This window comes from Lemur catta, chromosome 5, assembly GCF_020740605.2.
Source record: "Lemur catta isolate mLemCat1 chromosome 5, mLemCat1.pri, whole genome shotgun sequence".
Taxonomy (NCBI): domain Eukaryota; kingdom Metazoa; phylum Chordata; class Mammalia; order Primates; family Lemuridae; genus Lemur; species Lemur catta.
The window spans coordinates 109,067,577-109,092,196 of record NC_059132.1 but is presented as its reverse complement, the minus strand read 5'-3'; the positions used below and the strand labels follow the sequence as shown (position 1 = coordinate 109,092,196).

The 24,620-nt window shown below is 46.6% G+C and overlaps 1 protein-coding gene and 1 long non-coding RNA gene across 2 annotated transcripts; one reads left to right on the top strand and one right to left on the bottom strand.

The window, feature by feature from the left end:
- Positions 1-1,926: 1,926 nt before the first annotated feature.
- On the bottom strand, positions 1,927-5,517 carry HAND2 (heart and neural crest derivatives expressed 2). The gene is made up of 2 exons (XM_045552487.1): positions 4,025-5,517; positions 1,927-2,677 (listed from the first exon to the last, which is right to left on the bottom strand). The coding sequence occupies exons 1-2, from the start codon at positions 4,577-4,579 to the stop codon at positions 2,579-2,581; spliced, it is 654 nt and encodes a 217-aa protein (XP_045408443.1). The 5' UTR covers positions 4,580-5,517; the 3' UTR covers positions 1,927-2,578.
- Positions 5,518-5,681: 164 nt separating this feature from the next.
- On the top strand, positions 5,682-10,006 carry LOC123638684. Its single transcript, XR_006735435.1, has 4 exons — positions 5,682-5,818; positions 6,219-6,330; positions 8,186-8,284; positions 9,938-10,006. It is a non-coding gene; the product is annotated as an uncharacterized LOC123638684 (long non-coding RNA).
- The last annotated feature ends 14,614 nt before the right edge of the window (positions 10,007-24,620 follow it).

Here is a 24,620-nt window from a genome sequence, read left to right as displayed (position 1 = left end):
GGGAGAGGAGGCAGGCAGCGCCCGGCCCCAGCCAGACAAAGAGGGTGGGTTTTTGGAGCTCGGAGTTTAAAAGCATGTGCATTAGCAAGCTATTTCTAGAGATGGTGCGCCAGGGTTTTTTAGTTTCCTTCTGTTGGTGTTTAATAAACCAGAAAGAGTGTTAAACCAGCAAACATGCGTTAAGGCCCAGGTGGCTGAGACCAGCTACCCAAGGCAGCACAGGCCTATGTGCATGGTGAAAATAACTCGCCTCTGGTTCTTTGGTTCCTGTTTTTAAAACCTCACCTCCTCCACCACCATTTACTCCAACACTTTGGTAGACTCCTTCCTTCACCTCTAGGACCTGAAGTCTTTCTCCTGAGTGCACAAAAATAAAGATGCAGAAGGCAGCTGGAGGCAAGAGAGATACAAGGGAGGGAGCCACTCGGTGAAACGGACAAGGATTGGAAAGACAACAGAAAATCAGGGCGGGCCTCCTCCCACCCCCCCAGTGCTATAAACAAAGGCAAGTGTCGGTAAACACAGCCTTGGGCCCAGAGCCGGCTGACCCGAGGGGAGAAAGTTCAGATCGCTTTGGCCGAGTTGTTCTAACCCCTCGCCCTCGCGTTGTCAGCCGCCGGCAGAAGTCCGCAGAGCGGCTAGCTCGTCTCTCCCGCGTCACTTGCGAATTCGCCCACGCCCGGCCTGATCCCGCAGCTGCAGGCGGCTGGGTCAGAGCGGGCACCGGCGAGGCGGGCGCACCCTTGGGATATCGTAGGATGATCTGTGCCCGCAGCCGAGGTGCGAACATCACCTCAACGATGGGTTCCAAGATGGAAACCCTCCGGCAAGCCTCTCCAACACCAGATTTATATACGTGGAGTTTCATGAAACAAAACGCTTTTTAATACGTTTCACCTTTCTCCCCCACCCCCATCCCTCCCAGCCTCCTCCCCCTGCTTCCAGCCTGCACAGTCAGGCACTGCAGTTCCTCTGGTTTCCGGAGCAGATATTCAGGCTCTAAGCAAACCCTCAGGCAAAAGAGGCAAGGAGGTCTCAGGAGCTTTCTTCCGGGATGTACGGGGACTCGAGGAGACCAAAACCCCCAAACGGGAGAAGTCCCTGGCGGCTGGTAGCCGAGGGCGTCGCTTGTGCCGCTGGACTGTGGGCCGGGACGACTTCAGACACCGCACAGTTAATATTGAGTTCCCCGTAACTCCTTGTAAATCTAACCACCCCTCGCCCCCCTTTAAATCCGTGGTCTTGTTCGCGATTTCTTACTTGACGTAAAATTCCTTGTTACCTAATCATGGACTTTTTTCGAAAGCCGCCTCCCCCGCCCCAGCCTGCTCCGATGAGAACCCCCTATCTAGATTACAAGCAAAATCTCCTCTCTTTTTCTTCTTTCCTTTTTTTTTTTCTTGGATGAAAGCCCTATATTTTGAATTAAGCACCCCAGACTAGTTCCTGCGGCTGTACTAACGCCTGGGATCCTCGTCACATCTCCTCCACCAAAAAGTCGAGCTCCCCAAACAAAACCCAAAGCCCCCACCCACGGGCATCTGGTTGATCTCAGGAAAACAAGGACACCTTTCCACCTTCTGCCGAGGTGCAGGCGGTTTTCCAGCCTAGACCCTCCTTCCGAAGACCACTGGGCATTCTCCTCCTCGGAACTGGGGGAAGAGGGATGAGAAAGACTCGGTAGCGCCCAGGCCTCTTTTGCAACATTTTCACCAAGGACGCTTCTCTTTAAGATCATCTCCTTGCCCTGTGTGGACCGCAGGTCACGTTGATTGGTCAAAACCACTGACTCTTTAAAACAAAGTTAGAGGCAATCATGATAATTTAGTTTACTTCTGAATATTTTAAATATTATGAAAACAAGTATAACAGCTTTGTTTTCAAAACTTTTTGAGGTATCAACCATTAAAAGATTAGGGTTTTGTAAAAAAAAAAACACAGTGGTTTATTGAATACTTACAATGTTTACACCTTCCATATTAATTAAATTCCATTTAGTTTTAGAGGACGGAAGTGCACAAAACAAGTAGCTGTTGGAAACATCTTCGAACAGGGAACGACCACAGATGAAACGACAGCACTAGATACCGGCCCCAACAGAAATGTTAGCGGCCCTGTTTTCTGCTTTGAAATAAAACTTTATAATCCCCAGGAATATTTATATCCAAAGGCCAAGTATTAAAGATACACTTCACAAAGGCACTAGTGTCCGCTGTCTTTATCTGGAAAGGGTTGGGGAAGTGGGAAGGGGGCAACGCTGGTGTCTACACAGCCAAGAGGGAACATTCACACAGAGAAGCTACGAGACGACGGACGGGATCCCTTACCACGCAGGAGCGTCCTCTTCATATTAAAATATGGAATGCTTTTCTTCAAATATCCATTTTTTTGGAGGGGGAGGTGGGGAGCGGTGCCTCAAAGGGGGTCAAAGAGAGGGGAAGGAAATTGCACATAAATAAACAGGATGATTCCAAATGCAGGGAGTCCTGAGAGCCGAGCGAGGAGGGCTTGCCCGGAGTCCTGGGTCTGCATCTGGCGCCTTGGCCCCGGCTCGCTCGTGCTCTCCTCCGCCTCCTCCTCACTGCTTGAGCTCCAGGGCCCAGACGTGCTGCGGCCAGCCCGTCCGCCCTTTGGTTTTCTTGTCGTTGCTGCTCACTGTGCTTTTCAAGATTTCGTTCTAGGCAGAGGGGAGGCGAGGGCGAGAAAAATGGAAAGAGAAATTCAGACAGGATACCTCCGTCCCACGCCACCCCAGTGCTTCCTGGACCAGAGGCGACAGCGAGCAGGGGAGAGAAGGGGAGGAAGGAGGATGGTCCCGAGCCCCAGCCCTTGCAGAAAAACTACGAAAGTTTGCGCTGCCCTAGCTACCGCCGCGGCCTCCAGGCTGCATCGCTCAACTACCGGATCCGCAAGTTTATAAACAACCGCCCGTTTTCGAGTCGTTTATGGAGGAGCTGGGGGCCTTTTCTCTGACTCCAGATGTAGGGGCGGGAGAGGGGGTCGGCGCTAAGTCTGGTTTCTGTGTTTTCAATAGCAATCCCAGATCCACACGCTAGGAAAAAAGGGGCGAGGCCCCTCTGCTCCGGCCTGGGCCTCTCCGCCAGCGGCTCTCAGCCTCGGGCTCAGCACTGCATCTCCTCCGGGGCCTCCGAAACCTCTGGATATTCGGGAGGTCACTCGATTATGCAGCAGCCAAAGGGTTGCGGGCCCCAAAGAAGAAAAACTTGACAAATGGAGTTATTTTCTAGGCCCTTCGTGGCAATAGCTCTGTCCTGAACACCACCGCCCTGTGGGCACTTGGTAGGAAACTGAGAAAACTTTAAAAGGCTGTTGAATTTCGTGTAATTGTTAATAACAATGACCATGGTAATATTTATTTTTTGTCTTAAAATGTACAGGCTCATTCAAATAAAAGTAGAAATACCCATGGAGTACACTCATTTGGGAAATTACATTTTAACGCCACAGCCAAAGAGAAACTGGAACTATTATTTCGAAGTTAAAAGTACTTATTTTACGTTTATCTTTACATCTTCCGGACACAGTAATCAGAACCACCACAAAACTCTCTTAGGGCTGAGTCAGTGGCAGCCTCGTTCTGGCGGAGAGGCGGATGTGATCTATAGTGAAATAATCGGAACCGAGAGCTTCTGGGCGAGTTATTTTAGAAATATGTGAAAGCAAAATGGGATTGGAGGCCAAAAGGCGGCTCTAGCAGATACAGGATGAGGGGTCGGGCCAGCGCTACAGAGAGTTTTCGAGACCCGTCCTAAGTGCCTGGGGAACAGCGATAACCCGGAGGGAAGATCACCAGCGTCCCTCTTAACCTTCTCCTCCTGCTGTCACCTCCCCCATCTCTCTGCTTATGCAGGAAACTATCCCTGCCGCAACCTGGTGCAAACAACCTTGGCGCGGGACTCAGCCAAAGAACACGAGATGCCATTTTTCAGCCCAACTGGAAGAGGCCGGAGTCCCCGTGCCCTGAAGCCCGCAGTCCCACCGCCCGCCGCCCCTTGGTACTGACCAGCTCCTTCTTCCTCTTCTCCTCTTTCACGTCTGTCTTCTTGATCTCTGCCTTGAAGGCCTCCGCCTCTCCGTTCTGGTCGTCCTTGGCCAGCAGGTCCATGAGGTAGGCGATGTAGCTGGTGGCCAGGCGCAGGGTCTTGATCTTGGAGAGTTTGGTGTCGGCGGGCACGTTGGGGATGCACTCGCGCAGTTCGGCGAAGGCGCTGTTGATGCTCTGAGTCCTGCGCCGCTCCTTGCGGTTGGCGGTGCCCCGGCGCTTCACCGGGCGCGGCCCCCCCAGGCCCGGGGGCCCGGCGCCCGGCGGCACCCCCCCGTAATGGGAGTGGTCCAGACCGGCAGCGCCGCTGGCATACTCCGGGCTGTAGGACAGGGCCATGCTGTAGTCGGGGGGCGACATCTCGGGGTGGCCGATGAGCCAGCCATGGAAGTAGGGGTTCTCCTCGTGGCTGCAGCGGCTGGCGGCTGCGGCGGCAGCCGCAGCGGCGGCGGCGGCGAACGGATAGCCCTCATGGTGCACCACCGGGTGGTGGGGAAAGCCCCCTACCAGACTCATTTCGCCCTCCGCGCCCCTCCACGCGCCCCAGCGTGCGCGCAGCCCCGCCGCGCCCTCGGCCCGGGCCCCTGCTTCGGCTCTCGGCGGCCTCCCCCACCCCCCACCCCCCAGCCCCCGGGCGCCCGGGCCCGCCCGGCAGCCGCAGAGGGGGCTGCTGCAGCCCGGGCCCCGTCCCCCCGCCTGGCCAGCCGGGCCTGCCTCAGCAGCGCTGCGGCTGCCGGCTCCCCATGGGGCGCAGCGAGCTGGTCCCGGCACCGTGCGCCCCCGGCTGCCGCCGCCGCCGCTGGCTCCCGCCTCGCTCCACGGCCCGCGCTGCGGCTCCTGCTTCCCCGGCTGCGGCGCGGAGGCTGAATCCTCTAGTGCTCATGCAAAGGTGCCGGGGCTCCCGCGAGGCTGCTTCGTGGAGTAGCCGGACTCCACGCCCGGGCCGCAGTCCTGGCCCCGAAGCTAACCCGGAATCCAGGGGCGAGTCTGAGCCACGGCTGGAGCAGCGGGCGCGACTCTGCGGGGAGGCGGCGGGGTCGACTGCTCTCTGCACAGCTACCTCCGTGCGACCCTCCCCTTCCCGCCTCTTCCCCTCCCCCACCAGCCCGATCTGGGTTCTTGGGCGCTTATTGCTTTAATGAAATTTTGGTTGTTGTAGTTGTTTTGGTCCTTGAATGTGATTTTAGCTGCGAGTAACGTGTCCTCGCTCCTCTCGGGCTCTCTCGGGGGCTTTTCAGAGAGGTCTCAGTGCATCCATTTTCTCAGATCCTCTCCTTTCGAGGCAAGGATCTAGGGCCCTGAATGCGCTTTGGAGCTCGCAGGCGGCGGCTCGGGCTCTCCGAGGGGTCTGCGCAGTGGCCGAGGAGGCTCCCGGGTGGCAGCGGCGGTTCTCCTGGGCTGGATGACGTGAGGGGAGCCAGCGGATTTTCCCAGCAAGATCTCCATGTACAGCTACATCTTTAGGGCCGCTCGGGTTAATATATGTCGTCAGAGGCTCCTCACGCCAATCCCGGGGCGGCGGGGGCGGCGCCTCGCGCGCTCCGCAATAAAACTTTTTGATGTTCATGTTGCTAATTGCTGAGGTCCTCTTCCACGATTGGCTGCCTCCTCATAACCATAAGATAATTGAAACTAGGGGGGGCAGGGTTAAAAAAACTTTTTATCAGCCAGAGGTTAATGCAAGTGTTTAACAGATGCTTCACTATTAAAATATTTTTCCCCCAAAGGCTCAAATATTGAAGAGTCTCAAACCAGGTACAGTATCACTCTGCTTTCTTTTCTGGTTAAAAAAAAAGAAAAAAAAAACCCCAAAAAACAACGCAGATATTGCTTTTCGAAGCGTTTTGTAGATGGCCGAGCAAGAAAAGAGGCAGCCTCGTGCAGCGTTGCGCTGGGGGCCGAGGGCAGAGCGAGGGCGGTGGGCCCGGCGAAGGGGCGGCGGGGCGCGGCTGGGAACGTGCTGCTGTGACCTGAGCACAGGCTGCAAACGCCCGTCTCGGTGGCTGTTTACTGGCCACGTTACCGGGATCGGAGCCGTTTGTGGTGGCTTGGATTATCGTGGCAACCTTTGGAGATCACGGCAGAGCCGCCCCCGCCTCCCCCCAGGGCGCACGGTCAACCCGATTGTAAATGCTCTTATTTCCACATCCTTCAGGGACACCAGCCCCAACGAAGACCTTGGGCGATTTCAAAGTGGGGGCACCTCAATTCCCCGAATCTGTGGTGTGGCCGGTATCGGTGTTCCCCTGATTTAACTAGCCTGTTTGGTAAGTAACTGAATATTTTTTACAGCGTGTTCAGAGCTTATTTTCCAGTTTTTATGAACAAACATATAAATATATCTCTGCATTCCTGCCTCCCCCATAAAAGCGGGCATCTGTGGAAAGCAGGTTTAGTTATCGGAGGGGAACCATTAAACGCCAGTTTAAGAGGCGGGCCGGGAGGACGGCTCGTGGATGTTTAGACTGCTGGCCTCGGTGATCTTGAATGCATTATAGCGGAAAATGGATCTGCACTTGTGAGTCAGCGGGCCGCGGGGCACGAGCGGGCCGCGGGGCACGAGCATCCCGAGGAGGCTGCAAGCGCGAGGCGGGGGCGTCGGCGGCAGGAGCTGGCATCACCCGAGGCTCGGCCGCAGCCGCGAGGGAGGCTGGAACTGCACGCAGATCCCGCCCGGCGGAGTTCCGCGTAGAAAGGGCGTCAATAGGAGCCCGCGGGCTGTAAATCAGGGGGAGTCGAGGGCTGAGTGTGCAGAAGCTGGCGCGGCCCAGGCAGCCTGGGACTTGCCCCTGGGCCCGGCCAGGGTGGCCCAAGGGGGACCAATGACTCCACACTGGGCATCGGCCCTGGGAGGCAGGCAGAGTGCAGCCCCAGGCCACAAAAGGAACCTCCCCCGAAGGACTCCGCGGGTACAGTCCTTCCCTTGCCCGCGCGTGGGCGGGTGGCCGCCGACGTGCGGTTCCGGCTGGAAGGTCAGCGCGAATGCGGGCGCCCGACCCTGTGCTGCCATTGACCCGGCCGGGCCCTGCCCGCCGGTGACCCGGATCCCTGGGCAGCAGCCTGAGAAATATTTTTTAGCTTGGCCGCAGTTGGGTGGTAGGAGGGAGGGTAGCGAAAGCTCAGGCTGGGAGTTGCCAGCCGCAAGGCCCTTTCTTCCTCTGGGCAAGGGGTTAGCATCCCTGGACGCCCCCAGCCCAGCGTCTTAAGGAAGTGAACCCCGGAGAGGGAGTTCTGATACGAGACTCGTTGGTAAGAACGCACGGCTGGCATTGGGGCTCATAACAAGATAGCAACCTACAGCTCCAAATCCCCAACGAGTGTGGCTCTGCAGTTTTGAGCACAGGAGAGTCTTTTTAAAGACCTGGTTCTTTAAGGTCAGAATTCAGGTAGTGTGGTTGGGAGTTGTGTTTACATTTTCACCCAGAAGCAAACCCTGATTGTGTAAATACTGGTAGTTCAACCCTCTGACATTTGATACATTTTTTTTTAAAAAAGTCTGTTTATAAAAACACTTTTAGGCCTTGGGAGCAGGTAGACAAAGTAAGATGGTTGAACTGGGGCTGGGAACAGATAAAAATTCAGGGAAAGTAGTCGTTTGGTTGCTTTCAGACCCAGAGGGAGTTTGGGGGGTTGAAAGGAGGAAGAGTCTTCCAGAAGATGGCTGGGTTGCAGAGTGAGATGCTCTGTCCATCTGAGGCGAGTAGCCTGAGTTTCAAAGGCTTCAGAACTTGTGACTTTAAGCTTTTTTCATGCTCTTTTAGTTGAAGTAGAAAATGAGTGAATCGCTTCATGATCCCAGATAGCATCGCAAGTGATAAAAGAAACAGACAACAAAAATCATAAAAGATGCTCATCTTAACATCGGTCCTCACTGATAGCATCATTATCAGTTAATTACTATAGTCCAGGGGTCTAAGACTTCATGTAGCTCAGAAACTCACACCCAGAAACTATAGCCTTAGAGAGGTGGCCTGCAGGCAGCTTGAAGAGAGGGGAAGAATGGGTGAACTCTAGTGGTGTCCCCAACTGTAGTCACTGACTCAGGGAGGCCAGACTGGCCTTGACCGGCTGAGCTCTACCCGGAATGAACAATCAAGCACATCTCCTTTTCCTTTGCTCCAGGTTTCTCAGGATGCTGGGTTAGCCTGCTCCTTTGGAAAGCTATGAGGCAAAGATACCATCTCAAGTTTGCCTCATATTTATGTGGCCTGTGCATCCCAGGTAGTAATGGAGGTGATGGTAGCGGTGGTGGTAGGGGGACAGGGTGGCTGGTGATAAGGGGAAGTGGGAGAAGAAAGGGACAAAGGTGCAGCCCTGGACTTAGATGTCAGCCTGAGGACCCCACCCCTGGTCTGATGCACATGTTTGGAGAGCTCAAAGGCCCAGGGAACTGCCACAATGCTGACTGGGAGGTGCCCTGGGTACTCGCCGGAGGAATCCTAGAGAGGGGCACTTTTCTGCCTCTCTTCCAAGGCCAAGGCCGAGAGCTGAGCTGAAACCAGCCTCACCCAGGTCTGAGACTGCAGCCCGGGCTTGGGAGAATGATTGTGATTCTGTGTCCTAGGTCTCCACTGCAGCTGACGGTGTACCCACTGTGCTGCACACTCCGTCTGCCTTCAGCCAAATGCACAGACCCAGACTCAAACATTTATTTTGCACCCATGTCTCTTGTCTCCTTCCTTCTTTCCCTGGAAAAGACTCAAAGAGCACAGGAGAGACTGAGCACCCCTTGCAAACATTTTGGTCTTGTGAGATATCACTTTTTAATTAATCTGATTTAAACTAATTTTTTAAAAAAACCTTTAGTCCACTTTTAGGGAAAATGCAGATGTTTTAGGGGTGTTTATTATTTCACAGGCAAGGGCGGTTGTGTCTTGTATTGTGCTCATGAGAACCCAAAATAAACTGGACCTGAAAAAAGCTAGGCCAGAGGGCTGGAAACACACATTTTGTATTTATGGGAATTATGGCTCAATTCCCTTCATTGTCTTTCAAATCTTGTTTTACCTCATTTTTTCTAACCAATATAGTAGAAGTGACTCTAAGCATTCCATTAAATAGGTATAATGCTTTTCTATGAGATGAATCCCACAGCACGTTAAAACCCCTGAAAGAACATCAACCCTGGAAGGGGACAGGAAAAGCAATATTTTCTTGAAGATGTAACTTCAGCCCCACCTGCTCCAAGGACAGTGCTTCTTGCAACACCATGATGGCTCTGCTTTCCTTTCTGTACTTGGAGGGGATTGAGTCATTTTACATGTTAGCCACATAGTCCCAAAATGTTTAGGCCAGAACAAGGGATATTATTTTAGTAGAGGCAAGGGTTTCCTTCTAACTGGCATTTTGAAGTCCCTCCCTTTCTTGTTTTGCTTTTGAGAAATAGTTGTCTATAGACATGGCAAATGACAGTGGCTCCAGAAATGAGGTGCTGCTCAAAGTGCACATCTACAAAGGAGAATCAAATTTGATTGAACTTTTAAATTTCTATTTCAAAAAGGAAGAGCAGGAAAGCTGGTCTTGACTCTTATGAGGATTCATTCCTTCTGAGCAGTTTCTGTTTGGATTTTGGGGTGGGGTTGGGATATGTGGGGAGTGGACCCTCTTCCCTCTCCCCACCCAGAGCAGATCTGTGGAGATGGGGGAGGAGGGGCTGCTACAGCCCAGTGGTGACTGTGGTGGGGCTGATTGCTCATGAAGCCTCAGTCCAGCTCTGATGAGAAAACAGTTAAGTCAGTGGAGAAAATCATAACTGGATTGGTGCCTGTTTCCTCTTCCTCTTCTCCTCTCCCTCTCCCTTTCCCTCTCTCCCCCTCTCCCTCCCTGTCTTCTTTTCTTCTGTCCTTTTCTCCCCCATAATTTGCCCTCTGTCAGTGTTTGGATTTACAAGGTCTTTCCTGTCATTCAACCTGAGACTGGTGTGGAAGAATGAGACACTGGTTCATCTTGGAGTCCTTTAAGAAAAATCTTAAGATCCAGTATTATAGTCAGTAGAACTTACATTTTCTCCAAATAATCAATGACTAGATCCCCATTTTAACTGGTAGGTATACTGCTGCTCTGGGGGGTTTTATCGGTAAGAGAGAATGAAATATTTTGCCAGGTATCCAAGTCTGTCTGCAAAGCTAAAATACTTATTCAGACAAAAAGGGAATGGAAGACAACTGTGTGAAAGGCCTCACAAGAGAAAGCCTGGTGTATATTCACGGGAGGCATTATTAATGCCATTATGCTAATCCTAAGAGGTACAGTAAATTGATCTTTGCTAATCTTTGCTACCTTGTAGTAAAATAGAGAGTTTAGAGCAAAACTAGTGTAAAAAAATACATCCCACAGGATTTATGTTAAATACTCATTCACATTATTGTTTTAAGCAAATTACATACATACTGGCAATATTGTCTTTCAAGCCAGGAGCTTGATCATTCAACATTTAGATAAGGAAATGAGTACGATTTTGGATACATGTTCTATGGAAATAGTAAGTAATGGACTTCAACTAGCCTGCAGTGTAGTCTGGGGTTCAGAACAAAACACGAATGCAAATAGAAATTTAAAATGTGGGACTTTGGAGAAACCATTTATGTGACTGTAGGACTGGCTTGTGAATTGAGGCCCAGGCATGTTCATTTGAAGTTCTAACTTCAGTGTCGCTCACATTCCTGGAAAGTTCTGTTCTGTCACTTCCTTTGCAAATTTACGTAGATGGATTTCTTTAGCTCTGACAGTTTCTTCCAAACCTTTTCTACATTCTTCTAGGGTCTTTGCTTATAGACAAGGGACTTGAGCCAGGATGGTTAGATTTCAGGCTAAGAAAAAGAAACACTTTTATTGTCAATATTAATGGCAAACCTCAATTTTTACAAGGCTTGAGTTTAGCAGCATGAGCAGATCAAAAGCAGCTTGGCTTGATTTCTCAATATTCTCTGGAGCTTAGACAATTAACTGCAATTTTGCTTCTAACGAAACAATACAAAAAAGTTACAGAAATGTTAATGGTAGTCTTTCAGCAGAGATTTTTACCTGTGTACAACATATCAGAATCTAATAAATTTATCTACTGAACTTGAATTGAGTTTTAGAGGAAAACTCCTTAAAATGTTGTCTGAGCTGTGTCCTCATTTGCAATGCCACGAGCCTGCTTCAGTGTGTGCATTCCACTCTTGCCTTTCTGGCTGGGTAAGGATCCGGCAGACTGAGGTCTCTCTGGTAATTTGGGTACACCGAGTCTCCAGTTAATGATAGATAATCAGCCTTTGGGTCATTCGGTCATTCTCTTATTACAACCCCCTCCTGCTCTCTCTGATCTCCTTTCAAACTAAATTTCACACAAACAAATAAAGCAAGACAGGGACAAGTTCTAAAAAAAAGAGGGAGAAATATTAGAAACTCCTGATACAGAACTCTAAACAAGGCAAGGCAAGCTAAAAGAGGATAGGAAAGAACATCTTATCAAAATGAACATGTTGTGTACAAAACATTAAAAGAAAAGGCTCTGGTTTCTGTTAAAGTGACAGAAAATTAAAATAAAAATAATTGCAGGCAGAAAAGCTATAAACAGAGAAGGCAGGACGCTTGCTGGAAATGCGCAGCACTGGGGGCTGCTTTGTTGTTACAGATTATATATCTGCACCGTGATTGGAGAGGTGTTATTTTGTTCCATTTTCCAGAGAAGAGAATGGTTTTCTTTTTAATACTTGTGTGAGTGCCCACTTAAGTTAACACAGGCCAAAACCTCGAGGAACAAAAAATGGAATTGCATTCTGCTTGCAAAGCATCCAACTTCAAATGAAGAAATTGGTTGCATACAAAAAGGCAGAACTTCATTCAGAACACATTTGGAGACTTCACTAAATTGGTGTGACTGATGGTTTTTTGTTTTGCTGACAGAAGGTGCAAATCATTCATGGGAAAGTACAACCGAAACCAGTCCTCCCCACACCCTGGGGTCTTCGCTTTCCCAGTCTACACCTGGCTGTGACTTCAGAAAGACAAAGTTCAGATTGACCAAGGAACATCATAGACCAGATCTCTGCGGTAAAAGTGCAAGAATGCGTGGCTCTACTAGTTAGGACCTCTGGTGAGAGTGCCTCTGGTGCCATTTTCCTGTCCCTGACCTTGACAGTTCCCTTTGGCCTAAATCCAGGGCTACAGAAGGGTTAAAGTCTACCTGCTGGTGTCCACTTCCGAGCCCTAGGTTTCCAATCCTGAGCGGGATTGGAACTTTGGCTCAGGGAGTGATGAATCCACAGTCTCCTAATGAGAGGGGCAGCCAAGAGATGGCAGCAGGTGTTGAAAGTGTGACTTCTGTTTTGTCCCCAGCTGTGGTTCTGGCACCCCTTGCCTTACTAGTGTCGCTGGCAGACAACCCATCTCTCTCTTATGTTGGGGAATCCACACTTCTTTGTTTCTTCTAGGCCCAGCCTAAATGCCACTTCCTCCAGGAAGCCTTTCCAGATATTGCTTCTCCTCTTTCTCTCCTGCTCCCCCCTCCACCAATCAATCAAGTCTTCTGAGCTCCTTTCTGGTGCTCCCACTTATGTTCTTTGTGGTAGATTTCTGGGCACACATATGTCACCTCCTGTGATTGTGGGTTCCTTGACAGCCCAATCAGTGCATTGCACCCAGGAGGTGCTTAAGCAGCCTGTGTAAAAGGGAAATCGGGTGAATTCCGCGTGTCCCAATTGCAATCGGGTTGGTTTCCTTTATTGTGAAAGCGATTACAGCTAGTACAGGAGTTGAAAGTCATTTACTAGGGGCAGCCCTCCATCCTCACGCCGTCTTCCGGATCAGTCGGGCCTGCTTTGGGGTTGCCTCGGCTTGAGCTGGAGCTGAGTGGGAGGCCCAGCCCTGGCTTCTCCAGGTACCCACTCCTGACACCCTGGGCTCTGCAGTCAGAGCTGGGCAGGGCCGACCCTGGGCTTCCCACCGACTGGCTGAGTGATACCGGGCGAGCTGCTCGGGGCCTCCAAGCCCCAGCCCCCCCATCTGAGCAGGGGGACAGGGACTCACACCTGGGGTGCACAGGCGAGATTACACATGATCGAGGCGCACGCAACAGCGGGACGCCAGACACAGGCTGCGCCCAGTTTGTATTCACGCATTGTCTCTTCCTGCCTGGTCGCTTTCTTCCCCTCTCCGCTGCCCGGGGACCTGCCCAGCGGCGACGGGTGCCAGCCGGCCAGGTGTGTCCTTCCCGCGCCCACCGGGGCAGCTCGTCTCGCCCACCCGCGTCGGAGGCCCCCACCCCGGCTCGCTGCCCTCGCGCTGCGCGGCCCCGCGGGCATCGCCGGCGCAGCCCTGGAGGGCGAGGTGCGGACTGCAGCGGCGGCCCAGGAACATCGCGGGGCAGGGGTCACCCGAATTAGGCCGCTGGCTTTCCAGCCACTGCGACGGCTGCTGGGCCGTCCTTCCATCCTGTTCAAATTCTCATTTTGCTCCCCAGCTTCCTCTCGGTTCCCGACACCGGGGAGGCAGGCCCTTCGCCGTTCGGGCCGGGAGAGGACGCTGCTTCGGGCGGGATGGACCCCCAGCTTCGCCCGGCGCGTCTGCTAGCACTTTTCGCCCCAGGCGGGCAGGAAGGGGTTAACCGCGGGCCTCCCACCCGCGCCTGCGAGCCCCCGGTGCGGGCGAAGGCCGCCGCTTCCCTCCTGAGGTCTCATTAGGGAAACCCTCACCGCTATTTTCAACATTTCCTCAATCAAGTGCCTTTAAATAGAGCTGCACAAACAAATTGGCGGCAAAGCGCAGATCTTGTCACGATTGAGACCAATCCAATATTGCAGCCTTGTTTGCTTTGCAATTACGGATTGGCTTGTGGCTGCGGTGCCACCGGGCCGCTCTGCAGCCGCCCGCTTCGTGCTGTGCCCGGGGCTCGGGGCGGGTGGAGGCAGCGACCCGCCGCGCCGCGATGGGGGAGGGAGGGGAGGGGGAAAGGGGGGAGGGGGCGTGGGGGGGAGGGGACCGGGATCAGGGGACCCGCGGTGGCGGCGGGTGGGGGAGCCCTCCCGGGGCCCCGTGCGACCCGCGCGCACAGCAGTGTGACAGGAGACAGACTTTCTGGTTCCCGACTGAGCCACTAGGTACATACAGGAATACAGGGTGAGATTCACACGTGGAAATCAGCGCGTGTCCTCACAGCTTCCTCTCTGCCTACACCCCCTCCCGTCCCCTTTCTGCCATCTCCGTTGCGTTTTCTCCAGCATATGCCAGCGGTTAGCTGGTCCCCCTTCTCCCTAGCTGTTAGACTGCTGGCATGATTTGTTGTATTTTCCATGGCTGTTTATTCCTGTTTGACTTTTTGTGCAAAGTCACTTTAAATCTGCCACAGGAAGGATAACGCTCCCAGCCCCGTGATGGGCTCCTGCAGGCTCGCGGCTGCCCCCAGCCCGCTGGCGATTCTTTCGGGGACTCCTGTGCCGCGTCACTCAGCCCCGGGCGCGTTGGGTCGCGCGGGCCAGCCCAGCCTGGATCGGCAGAACGGTAGTTAGCGCAAATCGGGTCCTAAGCCTTGTATTTCACAGACAATTAAATCTTGGCTGCCGTTGAACAAAATTGTAATATTTACTCTGCTCTATTCTGAGGAGCACTTTTAAAGTAAAAAAACAAATACTACATTTCAAAAAGAAAATATGATAATAAATCTCTTTTTATGGATTCTCTCTGCGTAAGTGGAAACAACGTGATTTAAGTCCCTCATACCACCGGCCCGGCTTTCAGGCACAGCTGAAGTTACACAGATACTGTCTCTTAACACACGTTCTCCATCTCTGGGGGGAGGCACCTGCGTTTGTTACATTCAATTTAAGTTTCTTAGGTTTCACACCCCACCCAGCCCCATATAATATGTAACAAGGATTATCAAATAATAAGGACTTGGGTGGGAAGTCTACTTTTCACATAGATCCAAGAAAGATGGGCATGGCTTGGGTAATTATTTTATGATTTCTCATTACTTTCCAAATGAAAACCCATTTTCCTTTCATGTGGACTTCTGAAGGAGATGGGAAGTTGAGGCAGAGAAATATTTTTATGAGACTCTGGATTATATATTAAAATATACTTCTTTATTGTTTAAAAATGTGCAAGCCATGGACCTACATTTGTTTGCTGGTGGTCATAAAATAAATTCATAGCCATTGTGGCCAATAAGCAGTCCCTTTACTCTTTAAAAGTTTTTGGTTTATAATCCCACCTGGATTGTATCTTTACTATTCTGTATCACCCTCCTGTGATATTTTGGGTCTCAATCTTATTTAAAGCAAACCTCAAAAATGATGGTTTCATAAATTTGTGCAATGACAAAGCCACAGAAGAATATCTTAAGTCCTTATAGTCATGTGTACTCACGGATCTCTCTCAGACAGTTTTCTAGCTAACTGATTGCTTTAGTATTACAAGAAATAGGAAGCAGTAGCTAGAAAGGGTACTATTTCAGAAGAATTCTATTTTCATCAAAAAGATTGGTCTGGCACATTACTCAATGCACAAATTATAATATTACTTTCATGTGTGTTAATCTGTTTAGTATTAAAACGGCTGTAGTGTCTTAATCATTAACATGTTTTGCCATGCCACTTTGAAATGGGTGCTCTCAGATAATTATGAAGATTTTGATGTTAATCCCACATTAAGTGAACAACTATGAAAATAACCTAAAAACATTATTATTCTCATATAAATGCCAACAAACACAATTGTAGAGGGAACACAATTACTTTTTATCTGACATTATCCCATAAGGATATGGCTACGTTCATTTCTTTTAAAATCAGAGCAGTTTTCAATTACTTCTCAAAAGAATTTTTTTCAACACAGCATTTTGCAATGCCCATAAACCATAGCAATTTTATACTGACAGATATATAATTTTCTACATTATTATTCATTAGCCTCTTTGCAAACTCACTAAAATAGAATAATATTAAAAATATCAACATATAGAGAACAATTACTAGGTTCTACATATTTATTTAGGTAAGCCAATGCTATTAAAATTAAAAACATGTGCCTGGCATATAAGTGCTTCTTTAGGAATTCTCTTTTGAATGCATAGTTATTATTTTTTAAACCAACTCAGATTTTCAAATACTGATTTTTCACTCTGAACAGGCATTGCATTGTTTTAAACAGTAGCTCCTGGAAAAATACCGTCTTTAGTATTTTAGACTTTCAAACAACGATTGGAATTGGATAAATGCTTTCAGCTGGGAGCACTTTCCTAATACTTTTGTAGGTAATAGGATTCTCTATTTGTGCTGGGTGACAAACGGACAGTGCCCTGGACAGACTGCCTACCCTCTGCAGAATCTACCAAAAAATGGAGTTTTTCCATGAGATTGTGATCCATCTAAAAAAAATCCAGTAAAATGTGAAATCGGAGAAAATGAATAGAGAGTACTTTTCTAACTGTGGTTATGAAGTGATGGCTTAAGAGGTTTACAAAAAAATAAGATAGTAATAATGCAGAAACACAAAATCTAAAAAAGAAAGTTTGCTTAGGTGGGATCTCGATGAACAGGAGTTGGAGTGAGGAGTTGGATCCACATAACCAAATGGATTGCCTTTTGTTTTCTTCAGTTCAGTGACATTTGAAATTGTTTTTCACTGGATGAAGAAGCCCATCCAAGAAAATAAGTATAAATTCATGTATATGGGAAAATACTAGCTACTGTGATTTTTAACAATAGGTTAAAATATAAGGACCTTTTATTACTATCCTATTGTTCTTTCTAATGAATGAATGGTATAACCATTGGTGTCAAAAGCATTGTTTTTTTTTTTCAAATTGGGGTTAAATTGTAGTAGTAAAGTGTATGCAAGAGACGATTTCCACAAACTCTGACTTGTAGAGAAAAAAAATAAAAAAACTTTTTCTGGAAGAAACTAGGCAATTTAACTGTTATTAATCTGGGATAAATAAAGCAAGAAACTGCCCCCTTACCTTCCTAGTAATTCTACTTTTCCAAACATTGTTAAGTTTTATGTATCTTGTGTTATTCAAATAAAGATGATGTCAGGAATAAAATTGCAAAATCTAGAAGTTTTAGAATCTAGAATAGAAATTTGCTCTATTACCAAATTTATGTATTATACTGGGCTGTTGAATTGCTTAGTTGTTTGAACACTGAATTTTTCTTTTTTCAGATAGAGTGACACTTAATGAAGTACTTATAAAGATAAATATGATTGTTCATAAAAATAAAATAGTCATGGTCACAGAGTGGTATTTGAGTCTGTGTGGTGTAGAGTGTGCTTTGTAAATTATAACGCCTTTAAAATCATGACCTAGGTATTTCTAATGGGGACATCTGAGAAGAGAAACTCACGAATCCTCAATGGACACAGCCAAGAACACAATCATGTAGGGGAACTTGCTCTCAGAAGCATTTCTCTAGAGACGTTGCTATTTCTTTTGTCCCTCCAATACTTCCACTTGCTGTGTTTTACTATTAATAAAAAGTCCCAGATTTAAGTGCAACTCACTGGGCTTTTCTCTGCTTAAAAACTTTAACATCACATGGTATTAATATAGCCACATTAACGATTGAAAAGTTCACTTTCTACTGTCCTTGTGATTTTTCTTCTCATTGGTAACTATTTGAATATTTGCAAGTAACTGGATCACATCCTTTTTCTCATTGCCTTCGATGGTAGTTTTAACTTATAACCTCAGATACAGTTGAGTAAATAGTAAGCTATATACAGTTTGTTATTTATGCTGGGCTACATGTTGGAAAGGATTTAAAGTAATTGTTTCAAGAATTGATAAGATAAATTTTACAAAATCTCCTTATAAAAGCAATTCCTGTAGATACCATTGTAATTGACTTTTGATGTTTATTACAAAATCGATGATGTGTTCTGGTAAATACTATGATCCCAAGAGGAAGCAAAATCACAGTTACACATTTTGTTGTAAAGAAATCTTAATAATGATATTCCATGAAGTTATTATTATACATGCAAAGGAGCATAACAGTGACTAAGAGCAGAGTCTGTGGAGTCAAAGGCACAGTTTTGAACCTTTACCACAACAGTTATCAGCTGTATGATCTCGGGGAAAGTATTTAACCATTCTCTGCTTGAGTTACCACATCTGTAAAAAGTGGATAATAATTGTAGGCTCTGTCATGTTGTCATGATGAACATTTAGTGAGACAATTCAGATGAGGCTCTCAGTAGACGGTCTGGCACAGAGTAAGTGTTTAATAAGTGTCAGCTGTTCTATTCGGCACACTCTGCAGTGTTAGAGTGGCATGCCACAGTTACCTTTCTGAGAGCCACTAAGCGTGGGGATGTTGACAGCCCACGGATTTCTTGGAGATTTGTAGGAGGATCCTGCATTGGTTTCCAGACCTCAGGGTTGAGTGCGTGCAGGCAATGGCTTCTGGCTGTGTTTAGAGGCTCTAGAAAGACGTGGGGAGATGGTCCCAGGGATAGCAACCCAGTGATTGTCACACTGTCAGTGGCAATCCAGCTTTATGCCACATTTCTCATGCCTGGTGTGGTCTACTGGTGCCTGACACAAAGGTCTAAAGTGAGGAAAATAACCCCTTAAAGAAATAGAATACCCACTGTTCTTACTGTGCACCCCAGTAGGAAAATATTTTAAATGTATTTATTTGAAAATTTTATATCTACACTCCTTTACTGATATATTTTATATTATTATAACCCCGTGCAAAAAATCTAGAAAATCTATCTAGATTCAAAAATCTATCTAGAAAAGGCTAAGATAAAAAGAAGAATTAGACAATAGGTTTAAGTATTTTAAGGTGAGATTCAGCATCATCAGCAGTGGGTACGAATCCACATTTCAAATACTCCTGGTGGTTTAAAAATACTTTGCTTTATTTACTGTTGGGTTCACAGCATCAGGGTTTCCTTCCACCTTGCTGGTGGCTGACAAGGGCTGTTCCCCATGAGGAGGAGCAGTGTCAGTCCTGCTGTTTCCACGTGGATGGCTAATGCCTGTATTCTTTGAATCATCATCTTTAGTCAAAGGATCCTTACAGGAATCTTTTTAAGCCCCTTGTGCATTTGGTGAAGGTTAGTTTAGTTAAAACTGGATTACATAATCTGCTTCCACCTGATTGAACTAGATAAATCGTAACTCATCTCAGTCCATGTGTGCTTGTGAGAGGGCCACTGTCAACCTCTCTGTGGTCAAGATCTGCCCTTCCCTGAGGACACCTTGTGTGCCCAGGGCAGCTGTTGACACAGGCCCAAGCCAGGGTGTTCGTACCAGTGGTTACACCGAATATTAGTGAACTCACTTCTGACATTTTATATGAAAAGAAATGTAAAGAGGGTTTCTAGTATAATCTTCTGGCACCCCACTCGTGGGGCACCACTATCCCAGACTGAGAAATCATCGTGGTTCCTGCTGTTTTTCTACCTTGACGTCCTATGCAGAGTGAATGAGACTGCCATAGGTGTGCTGGACTGTGTTTTCTATGACTGGCCTTGCTCTGTTTACCACACGGTGGTGTAGCTCTTCATTGTTTTCAAACCGTTTTCACGTATTTCTTTCATTTGAACTCAGCGTTTCTGTGTAGCAGGTAGAGCAGGTATGATTCTGTCCACCCTGCAGGTGGAAGAGATGAACCATCAGTGGCTTTGACCGGAGATGGGAAATCATTGCCCGAGTTCACACAGCAGCAGAGCTGGGTTTGAACCTGTTTTTGCAAGCAATATCGTGCTGTTTCTGTTCCCTCGCGTTAATAAACTTTTAAAATAATATTCATATTCATCTGAACTGAGAGGAGACAGTGCTATAAAACTAAAGAAGTGGTGCTGGGAATAGATTCAGAGGAATCAGTTATATTAGAATAAATAAGAATCAAATAGAGTAATGTGCAGGAAGGGAATTATTTATTGAGCACCTATTGTATTCTATGTCCTTTACACACATTATCCCTTTAAATAGTTAACTTGGAGGGGTGGGTTTTACATATAAGGAAATTGAGGTTCAGAAATGTTAAGTAATTTTTCTGAAGTGCACAGCATTTAAGTTGTGGGGTTTAAACCAATGGGAGCTGACATTAAAAACATATTTTTAAAAAATTTCCAGGTAATGTTAAAATAACGAAATGTATTAAATTTGAAAGTCTTATTGCCAGTTTTTGTCTTAAATTAGAACTCTGGCTATGGCTAAAAATCAACCATGACAACACCAAATGCTGACAAAGATGTGGAGAAATTGGATCACTCACACTGGTAGTGGGAATGCAAAATAGCACAGTCTCTGGAAGACAGTTTGACAGTTTGACTAAACTTGCAACTACTATGTGACTCAGCAGTTGTAATCCTGAGCATTTATTCCTGAAAAATGAAGACTTACGTTCACACAGAAACCTGTGAGTGAATGCTTATAGCAGCTTTATTTATAATAGCCAAAAACTGGAAACGACTCAGATGTCCTTCAATGGGTAGACAAATGGCTGACCATTTGATTGCATTCTGTATGGTTCCACTTATGTAACATTCTTGAAATGACAAAATTATGGAAATGAAGAAAACATTAGTGGCTACCAGGAGTTAAGGAGCAGTGGGAGTGGAAGGGAAGTGAGTGTGGCTACAAAAGGGCAACAAAATGAATCCTTGTGATAATAGAAATGTTCTGTACTTGACTCTGTCACTGTCCATGCCCTGGTTGTGACATTGTACTGTATTTTTGCAAGATGTTACCATTGGAAGAAACTGAGTTAAGGGTATGTGGGAATCTCTCTCTTATAACTGCCTGAGAACCTACAATTATCTCAAAATAAAAAGCTTAGTAAAAATGTCAACTGATCTTTGGGAGTTCAGTTCCATGCTTTTGATAACTGATCTGACAATAGGAAAAGGATGGAATTGAGAATTTAGGAGTTGTAAACTCTGAGACTGATTTTCACCACACTACTCAAACTTTTTTGAATTTTTTTTCCCTCTGATTTTTGTTATGAGCTTTTGTGCATTCTGCCTGATATTTGGGGTGAAACTATCACTTATCTTTTATAGAACTTCTGTTTTACATAGGATTTTAAAATCCATTGGCTGACTGATTTATACATTAGAAGATGAAACTAGAATACATTAGATCTGATTGTCACAATTTATTTTAAAAGTCAATCAGGGTTCTTATCTTTCTTGTCCCTTCTTTCTGTCTTACTTCATTTTCTTCTATTTTATCCTTATTTTATTTGAACCTATATTTCCTCATACTGTACTGCTTAGTCTAAAACCCAGTGAGCATATTGTTGATTAAATGAGTAATGTCACTCTTAAAATGAGAAATATAAAGATATGTTGAGTCTCCACACATCACATGCTTGCATTATGTTTGAGTGTTCTTATTTATGGAGAGGAGTAGTAGAGATTATAAATATTATTAAAAAAATTTGCTGATGGTTTCTTGAGAAGATAAACTAACACTAATATTACAGAGGGTTGGTCTTGACTTTCTAAGCCACCAGGGCAGGCACAGGGCCCTCTGCAAACACACGATAGTGCTGGAGAGTGATTTAGTCATTGCAGAGGACCTGCCTTCATGACAAATAGGGGTTAAATTGTGAGAATTTCAGGACATATTTTGGGGAAGGATTAAATAAATCAGGGGACGTGCTGACAGCAAATAGTATCTTTGAGTGGCTGATTTGAAACACAGTATCAGAGAATTGAGATGAATCCCAGGTGGTGGTTGGGAGCTGGAAAAATCCCAATGAATTGGCTGACTAAGTCTAGGTTTGCTTTCAGCATCGTTAAATAGCCTGTAGGTGATGACTTACTAATTGTTGCCCTAAGAAAAGATTATGCTACATACAGTGGTGACATTAAGTATGTTAATCTAGGGAACATTTTATTTAAGTGATTTCTCTAAGACTAGGGTTAGAAGAAATTTAAAGTGCATCTAATTCTTACCTATCAGAATGAAGAGGAATTTTCAAAATTTCAGCAATGCAATTAAGCTCTTATGTTCTTACAATAGTGAATAATAAATTTTAATCAAGGATGCCACTGGTGGATGTTGAAATGAAGCATTTTCACTCAACTAGCTGGCAGTGGACTACGAGGTGCCAGGAAGGGAGCTGGGGCCACAGAGCCCGAGGGGACCCCAGATACACGTGGGCACTCCCAAGTGCTGAGTGAGAGGAGGTGCCTTTGCCCTGGAGGGCGGGGGCCGGGCAACAGGTGAATGCCGGGGCACAAAAATTTCTAGTTCCACGTCTGTTTGCGAGACTTTGTCATGGCCCGTCCACCTCACTTTCTAGTTTTCTTAGACCAAACAAAGAAGAAACAAAAAACAAAAACAATCAAAATTCCAAAACTAATGACTACAGAAGCAAAGCTTTAATATGAACTAAAACAAAAATTGGGCTGGGTTTATGAGGTCGACTTGAAGTCAGGAAGAAAAATGATAAACTTTTGAGGGGAAGAAAGACATCATCAAAGCCAAGAGGAGCTCAAAGTGGGGTTTAATAGCAGCTATCATATTGCGCCCGGCCTGGGCCTCTTCTGACGCAGCTGTTTCGTTTTAAGATGTTCCCGTTCCTGTTCCCCTCACACAGCCCTCCAGGGTGAGCTGAGTGCACACAGCCAGGCACTCGGGCCGCCCTAGAAAACTGTAAACCCCTCAGAGAGTGACTGCAGGGGCAGGGGAAACGGAAATGATGAAACCCAATATAGCATTTAGCTGAATCATCCTGTGAGGTTAAGCCCAGCAGGCAATCAGCAAAAGCGGGCATCTTCTTGTACCTGTGAAAACCACACTGATGGAATTTTGTGCAAATTATGTAGGTGTAAGAAAGTTATTTTTTGTGTTTCGTAGCAATGGGCCTTCGGTAATAATTTGGACACAATCTTTTTTAATACTTTATGGCAAGAATAGTGATAAGCTTCTCTGGAGAATCTTTGCAAACGTCACAAAACGTTCGGCATTTTGGATAATTCATTTTATTGAGTGGTGAGTTTTGTCTTTTCATTCACAAAAGGATAATAACTGGTTATAGGGACAAAAATTTGCACAGGGTGATGAACACCTGGAGGGTTGCATGAAGTTCTGGAAATTGATCAAGGCGCACTCTACAGCAGGAATTAGAGGTCATGATGATGATGATATTAATACTAATAATACTAATAATAGCATATACTATGTGTCAGGCTCTGTTCTAAGAGCATTGCTCATATTCACTTATTTATTCTTCACAATTATTAAGATATACCATTACTATCCCTATTTTATAGACAAGAAACTGAGAGACAGAGAAGTGACTAGGGCCACACAGTGACTCAGGCAGGCACACAACGCATGCAGATGAGCTTCTTAGTGTGCTCTCTGACCCACTGTCCTCCACTCATTCACCACAGGTCTGCTGAGCATCTAGTGTACGAAAGGCATCAGGCCGCATGTACGCAATACTTTAGAGAGGCCAGGTAGATGTCTCTGCCTTCTTTGAGCTTATAGCTTGTTGGGCACAAAGGCTAGTGCCTTACTGTGTGGAGAATTTGATGTTGTGAGATGGTATCAGTGACTGTTTGTATGGCATGTTGATTTTGATATAAGCTGCTTAGTAAAAATAGGGAGCCCGGGTCCCACACAGCCGTGGTTGCCATCTTCCTGCTGCTCCCCATCCGAGTGGGTAGGAAGGTTGGCTCACTTAAATGTGAACCTCCAGTGTCAGCCTCCTTCACTGTTTTCTGTTGGGCGTCTCAGGGTACAGGCTATGTGAGCAGGTTTCCCACCTGGATATGGTTGTGCCAGTAATAATAGATGTTACTATGCACAGTGGCAGTGGCAGTAGGGGTGAGGGTTGGGAGTGGGGTGCTCTCAGAATGCAGTGCTGGTGTTGTCTCCTTTTTGCTTTGTTTTGATGTATAGCCGTACAGCTAGGAATATGACCCTCGGTTCACCCAGTCAGGCATGGCCTCAGGAGGGATTTGGGAGATAGCCCCAGTGGCTTTCTTCTTTTATACAAAGGAAGGTTCAAGCTCCTTTTTCTGAAGATATAGTCATGTCTGTTATCTTTGACCTCTGTCTGACCAATTCTGTCTGAATCTTTTGAAAATTTTAAGACTATTTCTTTCTGGGATTCAAACTCAGAATGAAGCAGTATCAACTTCATGAGGTGGATCTGAGCTTAGTTTTTGAGACTTTTATCTTGAATTTCATCTAGGATGCCCTCTAGGGAGCACGACTTTATGGTTACGGGCTGGGATTCCAAGTTTAGGTGACTGGGATTTAATTATTCATTCTTCAACAAATGTTTATTGAGATCTAAAATAAAGTCAACTTGAGATCCTAGAGTTCCTTGATTTTCTTAAAAATTCTAAAAATGAAAATGCTAACTTTTAGATTCCTATTTGGAATAAAAAAGGAAATAAGTAATTCAAACATTTTTCAGGAAAAAAATATTATTGTGTTATTTATTCTGCTCTAGAGGAGAATATTCAATTCAAAAACATACTGATAAGTATAAATACATTTGGTAATGAGACAATATGATTTTTATGAGAACACATCAGACCGCAAACATTGAGATCCATCCCCTTCTGAACATGTACCATGTCAGGGTTT

Bases quoted from the DNA above. Each gene is read 5' to 3' on its own strand.
- HAND2 (XM_045552487.1), bottom strand. From the start codon at position 4,579: ATGAGTCTGGTAGGGGGCTTTCCCCACCACCCGGTGGTGCACCATGAG. The intron at 2,678-4,024 runs GTCAGTACCAAG...CCCTCTGCCTAG, and splicing joins AGAAGAGGAAGAAGGAGCTG to AACGAAATCTTGAAAAGCAC.